Raw genomic sequence first — 22538 nt, forward strand, 5'->3', positions numbered from 1 at the left:
CACCCATTACTTAACATTGGCTTTGTGGTGTGTAACTCACATTTGCGTGCTTTCTATTTTCTGGCTTTCTTTTATTATCTTTTTATTAAACAATTGCTCAGTATGCATTAATGATTACAAAAATAGGAATGCACATAGCGAGTCAGTGTGGAGAGAGTGTAAGCACAAAATGTTTCAGATGGGAATGAAACCGTCTAGTATTACACTTATATGAGGCTAAAGGCACAAGGTAACATGGAGAACGATGTAAATCGAAGTCTCTCTCCTCCCTCCTTCCACACAGACCTTGACCAACCCTCAGACCTCTGTAGTGGCTCCATTTACCCCAAATCTCCTCATACTTTCGAGGATAGCCTGACTCTTATAGACCTCATGCTCCGCAGTACAAGTTACTTACCTTCGGTAACGATGTATCTGGTAGAGACGATTCTAGCCACAGATTCCTTAACATAGAATTATCCCCAGGCGTGAGACTGGACCCGGAAAACTTTCTTGCCCAGCATCTCTGCGCGCCGGGGCGCCACATCACGACTCCGCCCGACGTCCTCTGCGGGCGTGACATCAGCGAGGCCACATAAGCCCCACCCCGGCGCGCTGACTTCAGTTTGCTTCAGAGAACCTTTCCGCATCACAACGCGGAGCCATCACAACAAAACTGAGGAGAGCATGGGAACAGTGTGCGAAAACCAGAGAAACAAAAAGAGAGACAAAAGAGAGACAAAAGATGAGGAACAGCACCAGGTGGCACCGAGTCGCAAGGAGGCTACAACAGGAAAGCCAAAGCAGGAAGAGAGCAGACCACCTCTGAGGAACAACTGTGCAAGCCAAGTGGCAGCACCAAGCAGCACAAAAATACCAAAAGGCCACATCAGTAAAGCCACAGCAGGGAAGCATAAAACACCCCTCCGTAGAACCACTGTGTAAGCCAAGGCGAGAGCCAGGCTGGAGGCACAAGCAGTGGAAGCGCTGTAAGAGAACGAGAGAGAGACTGCCACCATAGAACACACAGCAAAGGGCCACACGCCCTGCACAGAGGAGCAACAGCAATCCACCCCCAGACTACACAGTCAAGGAGGGCCAGAGTCTCTGAAAGGAGCAGGGGGCCAAGGACAGGCAAAAGAACCCCTAGCGTAGAAGACCGCAAGGGTATCAGAAATTGCAACAACAAAGGAAAAGAGCAAAAGCAGGCGCCTACACTGGAAAGAGCCCAGCTGGAGGGAAGCCCGACAGGCAGAAAACGAAAAGGACCCCCACAGAAGATAAGCCACCCAGAGGGAGGCGAGCGCAGGAAACCAAGCTGAGGGTCCTCGCAGAACGGGGAGGAAGGGCGGGTCGTGAAGGAATCTGCGGCTAGAATTGTCTCTACCAGATACATCGTTACTGAAGGTAAGTAACTTGTACATCTGATAGAGACTACTAGCCGCAGATTCCTTAGCGTAGAATAGATACCCATGCCATACCCAGAAGGGAGGAGGGCCTGCGAGAGAGCCTCCCCACCAGAAGAGACAAGGGCCCCAGTAGGGGGCATGGCACAAGAACCAGAAAGAAAGGCCAGGATATCCTAAGCCCAACGAAGGGAGAGCGCCCAACACCCCGCAGGGGCAAACAGCATCCCAAAAGCCTCAAGGAGAGGGGAGGAGGGCCTGCAAGAGAATCTCCCCAGTAGGAAGAAACACAGGGCCCCAGCAGGGGACATGCCACAGGGACAAGAAGGTCGGCCCAGCCCCCACCAAGCAGAAGGAAGCAAGAACAAAGCGAAGGGAAGAACAGGAGACCCCAAGCCCATTCAAGGTACAACAGCCACAAACCCTCGTAGGGACAGACGGCCGCAAAGGAGCACCCAGGAGGAAAGAACGACCCCAACTCCAGGGAGAAGAGGCAGAGCCTACCGTAGGAAAACACACAGCGACAGAGGACAGCAGAACAGGCATCACCCGCAAGGAAGCAGGCAAGGCAGGAACGGCTCCACAGCCAAGAAACGCAGGCATAAGAAAAAAGGCACAGGTGCGCAAAGCCCTAGCAGAACAAGAGGCAGGGGCTCAAGGAAGCACATCAAGGGCCACGGCAGTGGACCAGAACAAGCAGGCGTGCACAGCCGGCAGCTAACAGCACCATGGAGCAGTGCACCCAGAACAAGCCAGGCGCAGGCAGAGGCCCGAAAAATTCAGAAAAAGCCCCAAAGGAGGATCGTTCAATAGACACACTGACCCACAAAGAGAAGTGGGACCAGCCATAAGAGAAAAAGGGAAGAGACCCGTAGGACGGACCCAAGCCGTCAACCAGAACACAGGAAAGCCAGGAGAAACCCAGCCGCCCTGGAACACCAGACAGAGACCAGGCCGGGACGCCAGACAGGAAGGCGGAAACGCCACAACACGACACCGTAGACAGCATGCCAAACTGGTCGAGCGATGTAGTGAACACCGAGAATGACAGAACCCGGAGCAGCGCAAGCTGCGCCCGGACAAGATACAAGAGACCGCACCAGCAGTATACAGTGATGCCAGGCAAGGCAGGGAACCCGAGAAAGGGGCGACCATACCTTCCCAGCGCAGGACAGAGCTATGCAATAGCTATAGTACCCCACATAGGGTATGACACGTCCCAAGAGAACATGGGAACACCTCTTAGGGAAAAATCCCGCAGCAGAGGACAAGAACATAAAGGACCTGCAGCTAGAACCACAGAGGGCTTGCCAATCAGCCAAACAAAAAACACAGAAGGCCCAATGTGAGGACACATACAGGTGTACCAACAACCAAAGTACCAGCAGCCAACAGCACAAAGGGGTCAACCTAAGAACCCCGAAGGCACGCCAACCCACACAGAATACACAGACGGTCCAACCGAACCACTAGACCCCAGATAAAAGGGGTAGGATAACGCCACCCATAAAGTAGCAAAGGACCAACAAGCCAAGTTTACGGAGGGGGAGGAGGACGGAGCCCCGCAAGTAGTCGCTCAATGGCGGCATCCGCATGGGTGTTAAACAAAAGAACTCCATCAAAGGGCAGGTCAACGAGGCGCTCCCTCACATTCTCTGGGAAAATGCTATCCCTCAGCCAAGCATGGTGACAGAGAGCTACTGAACTTGCCATCGTGCGGCCGAGAGCATCAGAAACATCCAGGGCCGAACGAAGAATAAACGCGGGCAACTCCCGGCCATCCATCACATGGCGCCGCAGATCAGCGCAGACACCTTCTTGAGAGGCAAAAGACAGAAGGGACTCCATGGAATCCCACAAGCTGGAAGTAGCCCTGGACTACACACGAAGCGTGTTGAGCGCTCGCAAAGCAGCACTAGAGGAAGCAAAGAGGTTACGCCCCCATGAATCTAACCACCGGGTCTCCCGTGATGGAGGAAACACCACCAAAGGTAAGGAAGGAAAAGCAGTCTGCAGAAGAGGGCCCTGGGTAGAAGGATGGAAAGAGACAGACTGGATCATGCGGAGCAGGACGGTGGCGATGGAGGAGCGACTGGGGCACCGGATCCCCCGTGGCAGGACGGCCCCAGGCCCCGAGAAGAGAATTATGGAGTGAAGCTTCGAAGGGAAGAAGCAGCTCCCGTCCACCAGAGCCCTGATGGAGAACCTCCAGCAAATGGTCCGTAAGGAATGGGGTGGCGGGGGTCGCCCATGTGCAAAATGCCAGTAGCCGTGGAAATGGCCCAGGCACTCGCCTCTGTAGGGTGTCGGGGGGAGTGGGGGGGCGGGGGGACTGAGCAATTCCTTCGTGGGTGACAGCTGTAAACCAAGCTGGCCATTCCCGAATCCAGCTGGAGGAAGAAATGGCCAGCCCCGGAATGGTGGAAGATTCACAGACAATTGGGGGACCTGAGGTGCCTCTGGGGAAGGCAGTCCCGCGGAGAACCCACGCCCTCCGCAGAGCAGGGACCAAGCCTTGGGGACAAGCTATAAGACTTACCGACGGGCGAGCGATGCCCTAGGGGCCTCGGTGATGGGCGATGTCTGAATCGAAAGCGGCGATCCTTTGACCCATCCGCGGGGGACGGACGCGGAGACGACACTGATCTGGACAATCGGGCTGAAAGGAGCTTCGTCTGGCGCTCCCGCCGGGCCTTGGGCTTCAGATGCTGGCAAGCGTCGCAGTCCGTGGAATCATGGAGCTCACCCAAACACCACATGCAAATAGGATGAGGGTCTGTCACCGACATATGACGCGCGCAAAACGAGCACGCCTTAAAGCCCGAAAGCATTCGCATACTGTCCCACAACGCAAAGCGTGAAAAGAAGGCCTGAAAACAGGTCAGGGACACTATCCGGATACGCGCTGCACGCGGAAAAGAAGGAATCTGATGTCAGCGTGCCGGGGTGGGGCTTATGTAACCTCGCTGACGTCACGCCCGCGGACGTCAGGGCGGAGTCGCTTGGTACCGCCCCCCGGCGTGCAGAGATGCTGGGGCAAAGAAAGTTTTTCGGGTCCAGTCTCATGCCTGGGGATAATTCTACGTTAAGGAATCTGCGGCTAGTCGTCTCTATCAGATACACCAGTCCAGATCTTGAGACTGCAGGATTTCTAAGGGATCTTGCAGCCCCTCCCAATCCTCATCATCCATTTCAAACCCTTTAGAATAGGGTAGGTTGAACGGCATGGAGCCGTACGGCTCTATCGGCGCCGGTGGATACCAGACCGGCTCAGTGTCATCCTGAATGACGATTGGGAAGGTGCCGCCACTGGGAGCCGGTGACACAGAGGACCTCGACATCTGGTGCAGTGCCGGTTAAGGTCGATTCTGAGGTACAACCGGAGCTGGAGGCTTGGAACCCACAGGATCTCCTTCATCTGACCCTTCGCGGCCCAATGGTGTGCCAACAGGATAAGGCCACTCAAATACAGAGCATATGGCATTTTAGAACTCTTAACTGGGCGGGGATCACTGCTGGCCCTGGAAAGGAAGGGAATCGTGGAGCCGACCCTGGCGCCGCCTCCGCGAAGCAGGCCTTGAACGCCAAGATTCTTCCATCTTGTCACGTGACGGGATGCTTCTTACCTGACCATGATGAGTTTGACCCTCCGGAGCAGTGCTCAGACCTTCCTCCAGACCGAGTCCAGAAACGGGTACAAGATCGGCCTCCACGGTGCCGTACGCCGGGCCGTGATCAGCTTTAGGGACCGCTCTCTCAATGCTTTCGTCGCCATGGCCCTGGAGTTGCAGCATGAATTGGAGTCGTAGTCACGCTCCAGGCAGCAAAGACACACAAGATGGGGGTCCGTGACCGACATGGCGTGGTGACAGGCGTCGCACGGCTTGAACCCTGAGGTTCTTACTTAACATCCCAACACACCACAAGACATCAACAATTGCAAAAAAAAGTCTCTCAAAAAATGAAAGGGGTAGCTCTCTTAGACGGATCTGCGCTGGCTGGTACAGAAAGATAAGAATTGACATCAGCGTGCCGCCTATATAAATGAAGCGGACGTCATGATGACAAACCCGTCGCCTACGACGTCACGTGGAGTCAACGGGCGAGTAGGGGTACTGCTATCAAAAATCTTCCGGATCCAGCTTGATACCTGGAAGTTCAGAGGTAAGGAATCTGTGGCTAGATGTCTATCAGATTGCGCAATTTACTGTACACCGGTTGGTGTTGACTTTCAAGCACATGGTGAAGGTGTCAAATTTAAAATGGCCAGACAAGGAACAGCTGTAAGATTGTATGTTTTAAGAATGGTAGAGGATTTACCTCTCGATTTACAAGATACTGCAAAATTAGTATGGGATTTTTACGGAAAAGAAATCAGACTAATCAAAGGTGTAGGACCAGTCCAAATTACTATAAAGCAAAATGCAGTGTTTCTGAGAAAGCCACCATACAATCTCACGCCTGGAACAGTGGCTGGAATTACTCCAGTGATTGAAACAATGTTAAAACAAGGAATTTTGAGAGAGATTTTTGGAAGTCCTTGCAATTTGCTGATTATGGGTTTACAGAAACCTAATGGTAAGTAAAGGATTTTACAGGATCTACGAAAAATCTACAATTTTGTAGTTCGATGTCCTGTGGTACCGAATCACGCTACAACACTATTTCAAATTCCCTGTGATGCAGAGTGGTTTACTGTTGTGGATCTCTGCCAGGGATTTTTCTCTATTCTGTTGCATGAGGAGAGTCAATTCTTGTTCTCATTTATATTCATAGATAAGAGTTTTGGCATAGCGCTGAGATCCACAAGGTTATAAAGAGAGCCCTTCGATCTTTAATCCAAACTTGAAAAATAATCTTGAAACTTTACAAATGCCTTGCAATTTGGTCCTTGTGCAGTACATCGATGACTACTTGTGGAGTCAAGAACACAAGAAGCTTGTAAACAGGATACGATTGCCCGTTTGAATCATTTAGCTGAGAATGGAGAGAAAGTGTCTATGAGCAAATTACAATAGTGCCAGAAAGAGGTCCTATATTTAGGTGATCTCATAGAAAAAGGAATGAGAAACATGTTGTAAGAGAGAATAAAAACAATTTTAAAAATGAACCCACCTAGAGCACAGAGAGAAGTTAAAATGTTCCTGGGAATGGTTGGCTACTTTAGAGAATGGATACCTAACTTTTCCCTCATGCCCTTTACTGAGGCTGATGCACAAGCATGTGCCCGATCCGCTCCCAGGGGACAACTGCTTGAAAGCGTTCTTAGAGTTGAAAGTCTGTTGTGAACTCAGAATTCCTGATTAGAGGAAAATGTTTACCTTGTTTTGCAGTGAGAAGGAGGGTTGTGCTTACTCAGTTGCATGGAAATTCTTGAAGACCTGTGGCACGTTTTTCAACTATTATTGACCCTTTTGCCGCAGGACTGTCCAGCTGTCTTAAAGTGGCTTTGGCGGTTGGTGTCAGCATTGAGAGAAGCGGGAGCAAGGTGATGAGACATCCTCTTTCAGTGATGGTCCTTCACTCAGTGAAAATATTGCTCACTAACTAAAACCCAGTATTTGACAAACAGCAGACTTTCCAAATACAGACAACAAATTCTTGCTGTTGATAATGCCGTATTAAAGAGATGTCAAACACTCAATCCAGCTACATTGTTGCCATTGACTTTCACCCGGGGCCCTTTTTCTCCACCCAACCACACTACCGCTGAGCTCTGCGCCTTTGACCCCAGATGCCGTAAGTGAAGTGTCCACTTGATGAAGTGGTGACTTTTGAGACAAGTCCGAAACCTCCTGTGTCCATAAATCCTGAAGGACTAGGGGGAGAGGAGTACAGTAGAATTCCTCACCTGTCCAAGTTCCTGAAGTCTCGCAAAGTGGTGTGGAAGTAGCCCCTGGAGGTGAAGACCTGACTGCTGAAAGTAAGGGAGTTGTTAAATTGCTATCAAAAACACTGAACGAGTTTGATGAGGGAACAAGTGTGAGGAAAGAAAAACTACAATGGAGATCGGGATGACCAAATAGTAGAAGACAATTGAGATAGAGTGTGTCTTTTGAACATATACCACAAACCTTTGTCAAAAAAACAGAATCCAGTGTCATAAGCGAGTGAGAAGATCAACAAACACCAAGCAGATCCAAGAGAGCATGAGGTACCTTGTCATAGGTATTCTGCACCTGAGTGAACTTACGTTACAGAGAACATGCCTAACGCAATAGGTCAAGATACCAATGAACTGAAATCAGAGTCAATTGAACCTCCGTGATTTACCACACTAATACAGTATTTGATTTAAATTCCTGAAACAATACAACAAAGTAAGGCACGACAATCAATATTTAGCTAATTCAAAGTAGAGATCCGATTCCACAAACAAAGAATTGTGTTTAACTGTCAGTTATTGCAAAAATTATTCATTAACAAAAACAAATAGAAAAGAATTAAGAAGAATTCCCTGGGGCTAAGGTTGCAGTAGGTGAGTAGGGATAACAGGACTCTTTAGAAGACGGAGTAGGACTAGGGATGCCTCAAAGGATTATTGTATATAAGCTGAATGCAATCACTGCAAGGTAACCACTGAAAGTTTCGCTCATTTTGTACTAGTAAAAAGTCAACGCATGCTATTGAATCGAATATATATACTAAAAGTTGGACTGCAGATAAACATGTGTTTCCTTACCAAGGCTAGATGTAGAATAGTCATGGCTGTTACACTAATAGTTGTTGAGTTAGCACTTATTGTTGTTTAAGTTGGTATGAGTATAACCCTAAGAGCAGATACAGTTAGATCTGAACCTGCACTAACATTACCTGCACATACAATAGATGAGAAGAAATGAAAAGCTTCATTTATAGACGTTTCAAAGGAAGATTTCACAACAAATGTTTAGTCCAGATTAGTTCGGGAATACATCCAAGCTTTAGACACCAAAGACTGCTTTGTTAGTGCACATTCACTTTGTTTGGCTGCTGAAGATGTAACCTATCAGCATATTTAATATGCTCTTACATGTAGTAGAATGCTTATTTTGTTTTATAGACAGGAACAATTTCAATATTGCTGTCCCAATTATGGCATGATTCTTTCTAAAGTGTCTCTCCAGAAAAGAATGAACCTTCATCTACAAGCAAAAGATATGAAAGTAGCTTGGTATTTCTTTAGATCTCCTACAAAGACAGATACTGTTAAGGCATATGAAATAGATTTGACATGTTTAAATAGACCATAAGAAAATAAATTAATTTTAGCATTAGAAGTAAGGAGCTCTCATTGGCACTGTTACCATGGGAGGGCGCTAGTGTGGACTGATGGTGTGGGCAAGGTCAAACTCGGTGCCGACCAAGCTGAGTGGTGGTTCCTGTCTGGCGGTGCTTTTGGGGAGGGAGTTTGCTGGGTATAAACGCAGATATTATATTGGGCTGCTGACCTGACATCTCTGTGAGAAGATCGTCATGACACTCTGAGTATCTGTATTAGTATGCCGCCCGGCCTCCGGGATGTGGGCTGAACGGCTGTGTGCATTGTTATAAGGGTGGGGGTGCTTTGAGACACCATGTGTGTACAGGTCGACTTACTGGATGCCTCATTCGTAATTCTGCAATAAAAACATGTTTAAAAAAAAAAGAAGAAGAAGTAAGGAGCTCTCATATGTTTTATAAAGTAAATGAAGAGGAAAATGTGTTAAGGAATGTTTGGAAGAAAGAGGAAGATAAATACAAGAATAAAATGATATACCCCAAACTAAAATTAGATTAACAAGAAAAGGAAAATTGTATGTTTACAAAAGGAGAACTCAGATTAGAAAAAGACATACCGGGATAAGTAGCTGTGAACACACATTAGAAGTTCTTGGAGGGTCTGTTCAAATATTAACAGGAGAAGAAGCGGTTAATTTCTGAAGTATACTGTGCTTGTGGGCAAGATGCATATTTTCGGTTGCCTGCTGATTGGGAAGAGGTTTGTTCACCTTTATTGTTTCAATAGATGCTTTAACAATGGCTCCATCTCATAGACATACATGCAGTACCACTGATGGAACACAATTACTGGGAGATATGGGGCTATCATTCTTCCAGTGGGAGTAGTTTTAAATAGCGAGAAAATTCAAAAACGTTCTACAGGAGTCGACAAGCTGGCTACTAGTACATCTGGTGCTTTGTCAGCAGTTACTAAGGAATTAGTAGGTATTAGGTCAATTGCTTTACAAGATCGATTACCTTTACATATATTGTTGGCAGAAAATGGCAGCGCCTATGAAGTGGTGAAGTCTCAATATTGCTGTTCATAGTGATGAGAGTAAGATGATTGAAGAATTTGCAAAGAACATTTCTTACCTTAAACCTGAACTAGATACCTTAGAAAATACTAGTGTGTTAGGAACATTAGGCATTAGGCACAGGAGCTTCTGCTATAAGTAATTGGCTTGGGGTTATAGGGAGTGGATTTTTAGGAGTCCCATTAAAACCGGTGTTAATCATTGGCATTAACTTATATGTTTATATGCTTTCTATAATGGATTTAGGTGTTACTTAACAGGAAAGAAAAACAGCGGAAGACAGGCAAAGGAGAGAAGAAATAGAAATGGAAGAAAGAAAACAGAAGGCATACAAGAAGCTGAAGTAAACAGAAAATTTGAAAAATTTACAAACAAAAACGCAATTAGATAAAAAGTGCAAATGTCTGCTCTAGCTAATAAAAGTATTATGTATAAACATTTTGCAATAAGTAAACATACAAAAGAAGTAATATTGTGCCGATTTAAGTTAGTCTAACTGTTGATGCCATATTAACAGAGATTCAAATGCTAAGATTGAATAGCCATTTTTTTATGTTAAATTGTTGTTTTGAATGAAATGTTTCTCTTTTACTGCTGAACGTCTGTTCCTAGAGTAGGTTGTCACATTCTGGAGCTCCTTCCCCGAGTTTCTTGAGACTATATCTCTCTTGGTGAGAGACTTTCCTTTCAATTCTATTCCTTTGAAAAAGAGGTCTGCTGATAATATTTTCCAGCACACTAATTTCTTTAATGTTTGAAATGCTCTGGCTTAATGCTTACACATTTATTCTCTCATCAGAACTCCTTATCCCATTCTTACTTTAGATTAAGGAAACACCTTTATGGAACACACTTGTTGCATTATTACTATTTTGACTATGATTTTTTCTTTCTAATATTGTGTTTTATCTTGTATTGAAATACTGACTAATGGATTATTTGAATTTGTAATAAAAATGACTGAAGACTTATCTTCTGAATACATTCATTTGTACTTATTAGAACTATTAATAAAATCCTTTAACTCATTCAAATTCTCTTCATTGACTTAACAAATGTCAAAAGAGTTGCTGATCCTGTAAGGCTGATGTAAATGATTGCCTCATTTATACTTTCTTCATCGACGAACAGACGTGCATATGCCCAGTGGTGGGGGCTATTTAATTACTACACTCAAAGAATGAGATATAAACATCCCGCACCATCACAGAGTACACAAATGTAGATGTCTGAATGGAGAGTCGGTAGTAAATTCAGAATCCACAGTGGCAAAATGAAGGGCTTACAAGGATAAACGTTTGGCAGCCCTTCTAAAGAATCACACTATCAGGAAGACTGATTAATGCGAGGATTGACAAGAAATATCTTCTAAAAGTGTGCATGTGTTAGGAAGATTGAGGAGCCTTGGAGTCAGTGAGGGTGTATCTGGGTTAGGGCTCCATTAGCATCTATGTCGGAAAGTAGTTTGGATTAACAGATTTTGGATGCTGTCTGCATGTAAGGCAAAAACTCTAATGATGCCAGACAAGAGACTTGTGTCTTTCTATATTCTGGAAATTTAAAAGCTTGGAAAGGGGCTTGTTTGTAAGAAAGCACAAAAGTACTTGAAATTAATAATTCCTCTGCTAACAAAATGTTAAACTAGAGAAGAGCATGAACTCCTGCCTTCAAAGTTATGATGGATGTAATTAATACACACATTGATTTCATCAACCTGAATACACTATGAAGGTATGACTTAATTTATCTCATCTGGAAACACATTAGCAGATAAATTCTTCTTCTCTAACTCTACACCTAAAGACTCAGATTTTTAAACATTTCGATGTAAGTTGGGTTAGACAGCAACCCTCAGAGGCACTGAGTGTGTTGGGACAGAGAACAGTCCCCTGTACGGCTCAGGAGAACTTGTAAGCCTGCCTCAAGTTAACCACAGCAAGCTGTAGATTTATTGAACCTCTACCTCAGCACACATGATATTCTATTGTGTGCACCGGGGTGTTTAGGAGGGTCACAAATTAGTTGCACCCTCCTTTCCTCTTTAATAAGCATCAATACCATTAGATAATGGGGCTGTAGGGAACCCTCAGTTGTGGCACGGATACCATTCGTAGTGGCAAGGTAACTTTTTTACCCATCCATACCAGGCAGGAATATCTACTAGTGTCACCAAATACTTAAAGTGGTCTGCTAGTCTTCTACAGCCTTTGCCCATCCATGTGGGTTAAGGATTTCACAAGTGATTACAGTTTTGTGTGTCTATGGGGCATGTGAGGTACAGGTGACCAAAGACTTTCTGATATCCATTTTATATTGGTTACATTCAAGTGCTACCCAAAATGAAGGTTTTGAAGAGCCCAGACAGCAGATGTGAATTGCAGGACTCTCCCCAGAATATTCCATTCTATTTGTTGGCAAACCACACTGTAGTTATGTTATCAATAAGAATCTAAACTGAATGCCTGTTGGAGTACAACAACAACTTGAGGGCCAGGCGTATAATTCGAAGCTTGGGTAGATTGATGTGAGATTTCTCCTCTGATCTACAATGCACTGGGATGACTACTCCAACAAAGGTAAGAGATTTTGATTACCACCCTGATTACTGCTGATGGAGGGCAGAAGGATTTCCTGCATACATTGTGGTTGATCTACAGCCATCACAGAAGGTCTTGAGCGGTTCTTGGGATATCAATGTTTTCCATCAGGACTTCCCAGTGCTGAACCAACTAAAAATGTAGGCATCCCTGGACTGCACACGTGCCATCCAGTAAGGGGAACCAGCAAGATGCATGAGGCACGTGAGTCTAAAAGTCACAGGACTGTCAGAGCCGGAAGAAGAGCTCCCTCCAGAAACATCAGGACCCTAGCCTGACTGTCCTGAACTCTGTAGGGAAGCCTTCGGAAGAGAATATCCAACCTTACTCCGACGAAGAGGAGATGATGAGAGGTCTGGAGATGTGATTTTGAGAGGTTGACGGAAAACCCCAGATCAATGAGGTGGAAGATCCTGATCTGCAGGTGATCTGATGTGGGTCCATTGCTCACTTTGTCACTGGATTCGAGCTATCCTGGCTGATGAGGGGTGAAACCCCGAAACCGGTCCCAGGGTGCTTGTTTCCGGTCCAGGGAAGACCTGGCTTGGCATTTCGAGCTGGACTGTTCACATGAGGCACAGGGTCGAGACTGATTTGCATATGGCTGGGTCTGAACTGGGGAGGAGAAGTGAGCTAGAGAACTATGATGGATTAAACCCAGATCTGTGACTGGTGGTGAGTGTCTGAAAAGTTTCAGTGCTCTGTTCATCATCTCCTTGTGTTTGCTTAATACATCCTGAATGTCTCCTTGTAGTGGAAGGTATCCAGAAAACAAAAGCCCAGAACAAGACCGAGGCCACCATCTTTTTTGAGAACAATAAAATAGCGGAAGTAGCAGCATCAGATCCACCTCAGGCGAGGTGTCCAACCCACTGACATTCTGCAGTCAAATAGTCGCTGCAATTCTTGCTCAACGGGAGAAGAAAAGAAAATTGTATTCCTCACTGCTGTCACAATCTTCATAAATGATAATGAGCATCTGAATCACAGCCAAAAAGCCCCTCATGCCTGCCATAATAGTTATCATTAGAACCTATGTCAAACATTCTTGTAGTGCTAAACAATGGCACTGTAGTGCTGCAAAAGTGGTGCTAAACTCCAAGATTCTGAAGTGGAAAAGAGAATTTAAGTTGACCATAGGCCATGGATTGATCCTTTAAAATCATCCCATTCCATCGTTCCAGTAGAGGTATGTTAATGATGTCTCTTGTGGAGCTTGTGATGGAACAGTTCTTACACAGTAGTTTCTCAAATTTGGAGCACCAGTCTACACCACTGTGAAGCTTTAGTGAGAACAACAGGAATTGATTAGTTTACTCCACTTGAGTTAACACACCTATAATCGCCGGCTAAAATAATTAAATTATGTTGATGATACAATCTACAGCGTACTATGTTAAAAAATGTCTCCCCTCATTTGTCTACGACTACCCGCTGTAAGTGGAATCTTCCCTATGTGATGACTCGTCTGAGTTTACTCAAAATTCCACACTGGTAGATGTTTGCTTGCAGCTTAGAGATGCTTCGCCCCTAACTCTGAAGTTGAAGCCTTTGAAGTAATAAATAAGTGTAAACGTGCCATTGTGCTTAAGGTGATAGGATAGACATTATTTATTATGGATTTATTGCGATTTTTGTATTGAAATTAACAATAAACAGATGAATGGCAGACAACAAAGGAAGGTTTTCAGTATTACCATTAGGGTCGAGTGCTATATTCAGAGTACTTTTATTGCAACCAATGAAATGTGACAACATCAGTTAGCAAGCAGGTCCGAATAGTTCGGTCTTTTACATTTAGTATTATTGTTCGGTAAGGCTCTCCATAACCAAGCCAAATACTTTGGAAGTAAATCAGGCAAAAGACTTATTATAGTAACCTCTCCCAACTCCAATTTTTTATTTGGCTTTCCCAATATCGTGGTGCTTGCACAAGAAAAAGAATATCATGGAACATGAGATTACAGTGATTGTAATCACAAGCAGTCATTGAGAGCAAACATAATTAGCTTTGCCCAAATGTTACCAAATACTACAACATTTAACACACAGTATACATTTATATTAACATTACACTACTGTATGAGCAGCATATTCTAAGAATGCTAAAGGTAACCAATCTACAAGAATGGTCTAAGGGAAATACATATTCTACAGTTCCTTTAACTAAAACAAGCTCATTAAAGTGAAATGCTCTTTATTATTAAAGAAAATACAACTTAATATCAAGCAAATCTATACACGTCAGACAACTGTAAAAGCCAAAATAGTGCTTCATTATGGACAGAATGTAAACTACAACTACTGAAAAAGAATGTTATTACCTTCCTTCATTGACCAGCTCTATGAAAGCAAGCCCAGCATTCTTCTGAATGGAATTCTGCCATTCCTGTAAGGAGAGCAGTATGCACGATTAAAACAGAATTTACTGCATTAATAATGCCTGAACAAAAGAAAAACAAGAGACATTAACTTCCTTGTGAAACATCATAAACTATTTCAATTTCAAGTATATTATTTACATTTGCTATTAGCTAACTATTGTTTTAAAGGCAGTGCAGTTAGGTTAATTTTTTTATTGCTTTATTACTGTTCTTATACTAATTTGGTCCAACTATAGAACAGGGATTTATCGTGCAAGATATAGCAGAATCAAAAATTAAACTGAGGCGAACCTATAAAAATATTCAAAGAATTTAGAAAATGCACCTCTTATACTCAGCCTTCAGCTCATGAATTCATTACTTATTTCAAACCTCACATTCTGCTCAGTATCTTATGAGTTCTATTATCTCACTTGAACGGTAACACACATGAAGGCACGGTTTACTCCTTGACAAGGAGTGAATGCCGAAAGGGTCATTTGCTCATTGTTACATTCTTCAAGGTTTTACCATCAAATTACTAACTAGGAGATTTTACAGACCGGACTGTGCATTTTGTGTATTAACTCTTTGCTCCATTCGATCGGTCTGCCCCTCGCCAGTATTCTGATGCGTGGTGGGGCATTACACAAATACATTTCTTTTTAAATCAGGGAGATTAGATGATTTGCCCAGAATCCCACGATACTGAGTCAAGTGCCAAGGTTGGATTTCAAACCCGGTACCCCAAGTTCCAAAGCCAACAGCTCTAGTTGCAAGGCCATATCTCCTCCTAAAATATATGCACTACCAAGCTTCGTGGGTTTCTTTAATAACTTACTAAAATGTCATAATTCTGCAACAAATGTAAGATTCTGGGAATTCTTAAGTGCATTTTCAGAGGTCTACAGGATTATAGCACTCAGTGATATTTGTAAGCTGTTACTAAGGATGTTTATCTACTAATATGAACATGAAGAAGGGCCTCTGATTCCACATTTGCACATTAGATAAGACATACAACTTGGCAGTCATCTTTTTTCAGCGGCAGCGCTATTTCTATGTTACATGTTACTATTTCTAATAGTTGTGTGCAATACTGGACTCCAAAGATAAATATGTAAGAATATAGATAATCGTGGGTCTGTATATAAGACTAAACTTTTGTTCTGCAGAGCTAAGTAAAGGCGCTGAGGTCAATTAAGTTTGGGTACCAGCCACTACGTCTGCAAAATCTTGGACCTCCGCTCTCCTGGCGGAGGACCAACTATCAAATTTAGAGATCCCCCAAATGTCTGGCGGGCATCTCACTCTCTGAAGTGTAGCAGCTCCACTGAAGATAACAAACTTTTTCTGAGTGGGCACCTTGTTTTTTGTGCTATTCAGGAAAGTTTTGTTTTTAAAAAAACAAGCTTCCGAAGCAAGAGTTTGCTTTTAAAAAATTAAACCAAATCAATTACTGTTACCTTATGCTCAGAGGGGTCTTCTCCCTGTGCACTGGGTCACATTCTTTGATATCCCTGCCTGGGAGTACCAAGCCAAACCTCGCAGTCCCAGGGACAGAACCCAGTGATGGTCACCATGTCCTAAGCAAAAATTCACCCAGGCATGCCATCCTGACAGCTGATAGACATGTACCAGGTGAGAGGTTTCCAACAGCAGAGCAAGCTTAGGCTCCACTGTTAGAAACCCGGAAGTTCACCCCTCCCCCTTTTAAATACAGAGGGGAAACCGTGAGTTTGGTGGCGACAACCACCTTTTCTTGGGGAACGCCTTGCATACATTAAATAACCCATTCTATATTTTGATACGTTCATATTCTTGCAGCCCCATTCTTATGGCTGGGTGGTGGACTTAATTGCACCTCTAGCATGCTCTGAACTGCACACATTTGTTATTCCTGCCTTTGTTTAACACAGGTAGCAATTCTAGAAATCTACATGATCTAGGTTAATGAGAGTAGGGCTTGATAAATAGAAGGACAACAATGAGGGAGCGTGCCAGCAGTGTAAATACACCCTGACGAGGCACTGCAGATCTCTGGTCCACGCTAATATTTATTATGGGTCACTATATCTGAAGTAAATTTCAAGTCCACAATTCATGCATTGTGCACTCAAACAAGCAAACACTGCCTTGAATTTGTCCTAAAGGCGACATTTGTACTATTCTGTGCTTACATGGATTGCTACAAAGCAGAGCCTCTTGATTATCATTCACTGCTCATGTTTTCCTTGCTATGCAGGGAGATGAAGGAAATAATGAACTATTCTAAGAAAATCTTAGGAAACACATACAGTAATTAAGTAACTGTGTAGCTTCTACAGTACAGGGAAAAAGAAACCTAATTAGCTCACAGTCATAACAAATCCTAGCCAGTGGCGGGCAGCACGAATCTGAAGTGGTGTGGCAGTCGAGGTGGTAAGGAGGTATAATTATTTTTAAAAAAAGAAAAAAATAATTAATTCCCTTACCTCTTCGCTGCTCTGTTCCACGTCGTCTCTCCTGTGCCGAACAGGAAGCAGCCAGGCTCCCCTGAACAAATCACAACGCTGCAATGCATCGTTGTAATTGGCTCCCTAAACCGCAATGCAGCTCTGTGATTGGTCTGAGTTCCGTGGTTTGGTGCTCAGACGGGGACTGAGGGCCTGGGCATGTTCTCTATGCAGGCTGTAATGCAGCCTGCATGGAGAAAATTCTAAAGTGCGCATGACTGTTTGGCAGGCCTGAGAGGGCCGGTCAAAGCATCATGCGCACATTAGTGTGCCCACCACTCCTCCCCTGCTGTGTCAGCAGAGCAGCCGCACCCTCATACTGCTGCAGCAGGAAGAATAAAATTATAATATCCACATTACTATCATTTTATTTTTCCTTTCTTTTACTGCTGCTGTGCAGGAGTGGGGCGACACTCAGTTTCCTTAGCGGCAGAGCCGCCTCTGATTCCTTACTATTTACAAGGTTCAAGACAAAAAACAATATGAGAAGTTCTTAACGTGAAAACGGTGCAGAGTTGACTTGCAAGTGGTAGAGGCCATCTTTCTGTACAGTTAATTGGTTACCGCCCACCTTTCGTTAGAAAACTGAACAGGCAGTATATTTCATTTTATCAAACCCTGGAATTTTGACAGTATTCTAACAATCTACTTATCCTCATGAAAACTGTATAAGTAGACGAATTCAAACTCACTTCACTACCAGCTGGCCACAATAAGGAAACAAGCTACAGCTGAAAGAGTTCATAAGAGTGCTAAGCGATCTTAGAGTCGCCTTCCCGGTTAAATTTACCTGCTGCATACAGATGATGGCTTTTTTATTTGAAAAAGTCTGTCATGAGAAAAAAACGAACCAAAGTAAGTGGGTTAAAGGAAAATTATTCAGATTTCCACAAGCCTCGACACTGCTCTAAGGTAACGAGTGGCAAGAAGGACGGCAAATATGGTTTCTGTGATCTCATGTGCATTTGGAATTGGGATATAAACTATTTACGCTGCATACTGTAGGCAATAAATATTAATCTATATTAGCCATATACTAGCGAGAAACATTGTGTTAGCTGGCAAAATCGATTTCTACCAGTTTTTAAAATGTTGACCGATGAAGTAACCACTTACCTGAGGAGGCATAAGAAAATGGCAATTCACAATGATTTTAACAAATATCATCACATCCTAAGAAGCCGTCCAAAACAATAACTAAATCCCAGCGATCAACATCTTCTGTATAAAACGCACACCAATCATATTTTGCATATTAAATGTAGACTTGGCCATACTAAAAGAAAACCTCAATTTCGATCTTTGTAAATATGCTCTTCAAGATCTTGTCTGAAAGGTATACTTTTTTAAATCTTTTATGTTCAGAAATTTTGAGTATCAAACGTTAAAGGAATATTTTTTCGGAAAGACAGTAGCCAGGGGGTTCTTACATGTGGATAATGGACTTGACTTCAGACAGGGCGCGCTGTCAAGTTTAAAAGCCTAATTGGTGAGGAGGGAGGTTGCCAAAAGTGAAAGAAGGATCATTCGGCATGATGTGCTCTGGTATTTCACTCCACTTCACGTGCCATCATCAAAGAAGGAGTTAGTCTAAACAACTTCACAAACCACAGCTGAATGCCAACTTGGAGTTTTGATACTTGTGAAAGAACAATGCTTAATGGTCGTCGTCTTTCATGACCAATTCAGTATTTCATCGCACCGCAATCCCTCTGCAACAATTACATAACATTGCTATACCTCGAGTACATAAAAGTCTTGGTTATAACGCTCCCCGAGGTCGTAGTGAAGAACACATTAAAAGCTTCTGAAGAAACCAGACTACTAATGCAATTAAATAATGGCTCTACACTTTTCAGCACTCGGAAGAGGAAGCACTGTAAAGAAGCGCAGGCCCATCAATAATTTCACGTCTACTGAACTGTATTTAAATGGCAATATTTTGCTATACAGCATTAGTGCTAACACCCACTTACAGTTGACAAGGACTCCTTCATAATAGAATCCACAGAAAAATTGCATCATACACATACTTCGTCGCTTAGTCTAACTGACCTGCCATTCATCTCACCCATAACATTATTTCTGCAGTACTCAAATGATTAGTATTTAGAAAAAGTGGTCAGTCACCACAGATGAGGCCATAGCTTCCCAGAGCTAAATAAGAAAAAACAACAAGCCCCCGGAGATACATGTCACATTGCTCAGTTTTGCTGCTAAAGTGGATTGAAAATTGAGTAAGAATTCATACAATTGTGACATTTCCAAATTTGTATGCAATCATGTTAATTCTGCACTTTACTTTCAGTCAGCTTTTTTCATAGTTTGAAAGCAAGACATATTGTGAGTCAGACTTCATGTCCTTTTCTGGGACACATCATCTTTGCAATTCCTAAGAAATGACCATAACCGCATACGCCTGTGTATGTAAACAAGAATAATTTGATTATAAGTATTTGGACATGTGCTTTGTAGAAAAATATTTACTACTTAAGGCTTTAAAATACAAATATATTCTTATACATCTGCTTAACAAATGTATATATTTGATATAGCTAAAATAAAGAAATACCTTTTTTAACTAGATAAATACATATATATGGCATTTATATGATATATATATATATTTATTTGTAACCGCAACTAATTTATACATTTGTTAAGCAGACCTATAAGAATATATTTATATTTTAAAGTCTTAAGCTTTTGTGTGTGTGTATATATGTGTGTTATTTTATTCTTAACATGTATATAGGTCACTGCATAGTTTACATACACGTTATTTGATTATATGCTTATGGGCCTCTGTTTTATTTTATTTAATCCATCACAATGTGTAAATGTGATCATAACAATTTAATCCCCACGTACATCGCTATTGAAATATTGAAAAAATATACAATAAATATAAATGAACAAACAATTATTTCAAATTAAATTTCCAAAATAAAACTATATTATATAAGCTGTATGTACATAAACACTTGAAAATTGGAGTCTTTGACTATTTATCCATACATGTACGTATGGAACTTTATATAATACAGCTTTAGATCTCTATTATTTTCCATATATATATACAGCATTCCCTGGAGAGAAAAATAAAAACACAGCGATATGAAAACCCAAATACACATGGAAGGTGATCAATCGGGAGTCTATGAAAAAATGTGAATATTTTCATAAATTGTATGAAAATATGTAAATGTTTTTCACAGACTCCTGATTTATCACCTTCCATGTTTATTTGGGTCTGCATTATTCTACTAAGCCACCAGACCCGGCTTCATTTCAAGCAGCATTGAGCTGAACATGCGGTGGAGTGATTTATTACAAGTACCACCAGGTGAAGCTGGATTCTGAGGGATATTTCTTGGCATCAGGCTTGGGAGTGTCATCAAGGTAGAGAGAGACATACAGCGCTGACTTGGGGACAGTGGTATGCTACCCTAGTATATATGCGGGAAATGACTCCGCAATAAGTTATGGCGCATCCACATGTTCACAGGGGCAATACTGGGAGCTATTTCTTGTCAAGATGCCCCCTAAAGAGGGTGAAGGGAAAAGCTGACTTCAACCAGAGACCTTCGATATTCGAGGCAGAACAAGCACACAAGGAGGAACCTTCAAGAAGCACCCAAAGCAAACCTTTCACAGGCTAAGGCTTTGGTAATTAATACTTTACTGGAGAGGTACAAATGATGGTAATATGTCTGTTTTAGTATTTGCAAGGTTGAGATCGAAAGACAGGATGCGATGGAGAACTTTGATGGTCGAGTGACTCACTCAGAAATGGCTGAGTGCCTACAGGAGGGTAAAGCAGGCTGGCTGGTCCCAGATCTTTAGGGAGTATGTGGTCACTACGTTGGCTATCGTATAAATTAAAATTAAGCTCCTTAAAAATGCGGTCACAGCAACATGGATAAGGTTATCATGCTTGCCCCTGGTGGCTCAAGGAGGTGAGTAAGGTGGTCACTGATGATGAAGTTATTACATGACTGACAGTCTCTAAAATCCCTAAAAGTGCCTCCCTGTGCTGTGAGAGGAATGTGTGCAATCTTAATGGAGCTGGTCAAAGAAAAACAAAGGGGAAACGATCTAGAAAGTTGCAGTCAAAAAGGGGAAGTTACGCTGAAGGAGTTCCAAGAGCTAGATTTTCCCCCTTCGTTTTCTATGCTTCCGTACTAACAACAAGAATAGACTATTAACAAAAGGGCTGCTCTACCATAACAGAGGTGTCCATCTGACTGAGATCATACGGTGAGAACATGTTGCATTCACCAACTTAAAAGCATCTAGAGTTTACCGAAGGCCAAAAAAGGATATCAACTTAAGGGAGAACAGTAAAGGGCTGATACCATTGGCTTTGTAGTGTTGTGACTAAAAATTGGGAATGTGCTTGAGTTTTCTCTTCATGTTGAAGGTGGAGAGTGTGGTTACCATTAACTGTTCATTATCATATTGTGTTGTATCTCTTTCATGCTGCTCCTCCATTTTTTGTGGAAGGATAGTAGTCTTTCATCTTTAGGGACATATTGTATATACCTATTTGAAGTTTTTTTTTTAAATGTAATTTGCCACCGCAGTTTCTACAGTTTTCTGATTTGGTGCTGATTTGTTGATTACTTTCTAAGCCCTAATAATAAAAATATATTAAAAAATATTAACAAGGACTGCAGAAAGAAAACATCTTGCCCCATTTTGCCACAGAATAAAAAAGGCTTGGGACAGAAACATGAATATAGGCAATGTGAGAGTCTATAAGGGTTGGAGCTAAGAGTCGAAGATGTAGAGGAATAGGCCTTAATCCAGAACAAGGGTAGGAAGATTCAGGTTGCAGGTCAAGAAATTGTAGTCAATTCACTTACCCTCAACACATCACTAAGTAGTTAAGGGCGGTGACTAGAATAATGTTGATCCACATTATTTGAGATGTGCATATCTTACGTAAGGTACTGTGTAGATCTTTGATGAGTATGTTGGACTGCCAGTAATACACTTTTCTGGCCCTGATAAAGGCACTCCAGAATGTAATCATGAGCTGAATAAAATTAAGTGAAAATGGTTTCCGATTATGACAATTTTAATAAACCGGCATTGGTGACTGTAAACTAAAATTATGTAATGTATACCTCAGGTGGAAAGTAAAGCTTAGGATATTTAGCATTGAGATGGTAAAGAAATGCAGTTGTGACATTAGGGCCAGAGGTTGCAGGAGGGCAATCCTTCCTGATGTTGACACAACAAAAGAATCTCACCAGGAGCGTGGCCTGTTTTTTTCTCCCTTGATCTCCTTAAATATATTTTCCTTTGCATGCTTGTGGGTGAGAGGTAATAAATGCTTTTTGCTTAGGAAACAAACTGGCATGACAGTGTATAGTGATGTAAATCAGATACAATGTGTTATAACTTGGCTAAG

General features: G+C 42.8%; 1 protein-coding gene across 3 annotated transcripts in view; it reads right to left on the reverse strand.

Annotated features, from left to right (window-relative positions):
* LRBA (LPS responsive beige-like anchor protein) overlaps positions 1-22538 on the reverse strand; it is a 2426603-nt gene that overhangs the window by 1605167 nt on the left and 798898 nt on the right. For all 3 annotated transcript variants that reach the window (XM_085641653.1, XM_085641654.1, XM_085641652.1), the window contains exon 35: positions 14586-14650. In XM_085641653.1, the coding sequence (XP_085497779.1) occupies positions 14586-14650 (65 nt within the window). The remainder of the gene's footprint in view (positions 1-14585; positions 14651-22538) is intronic.

Source organism: Triturus cristatus, chromosome 2_2 (assembly GCF_964204655.1).
Source record: "Triturus cristatus chromosome 2_2, aTriCri1.1, whole genome shotgun sequence".
Lineage (NCBI taxonomy): Eukaryota > Metazoa > Chordata > Amphibia > Caudata > Salamandridae > Triturus > Triturus cristatus.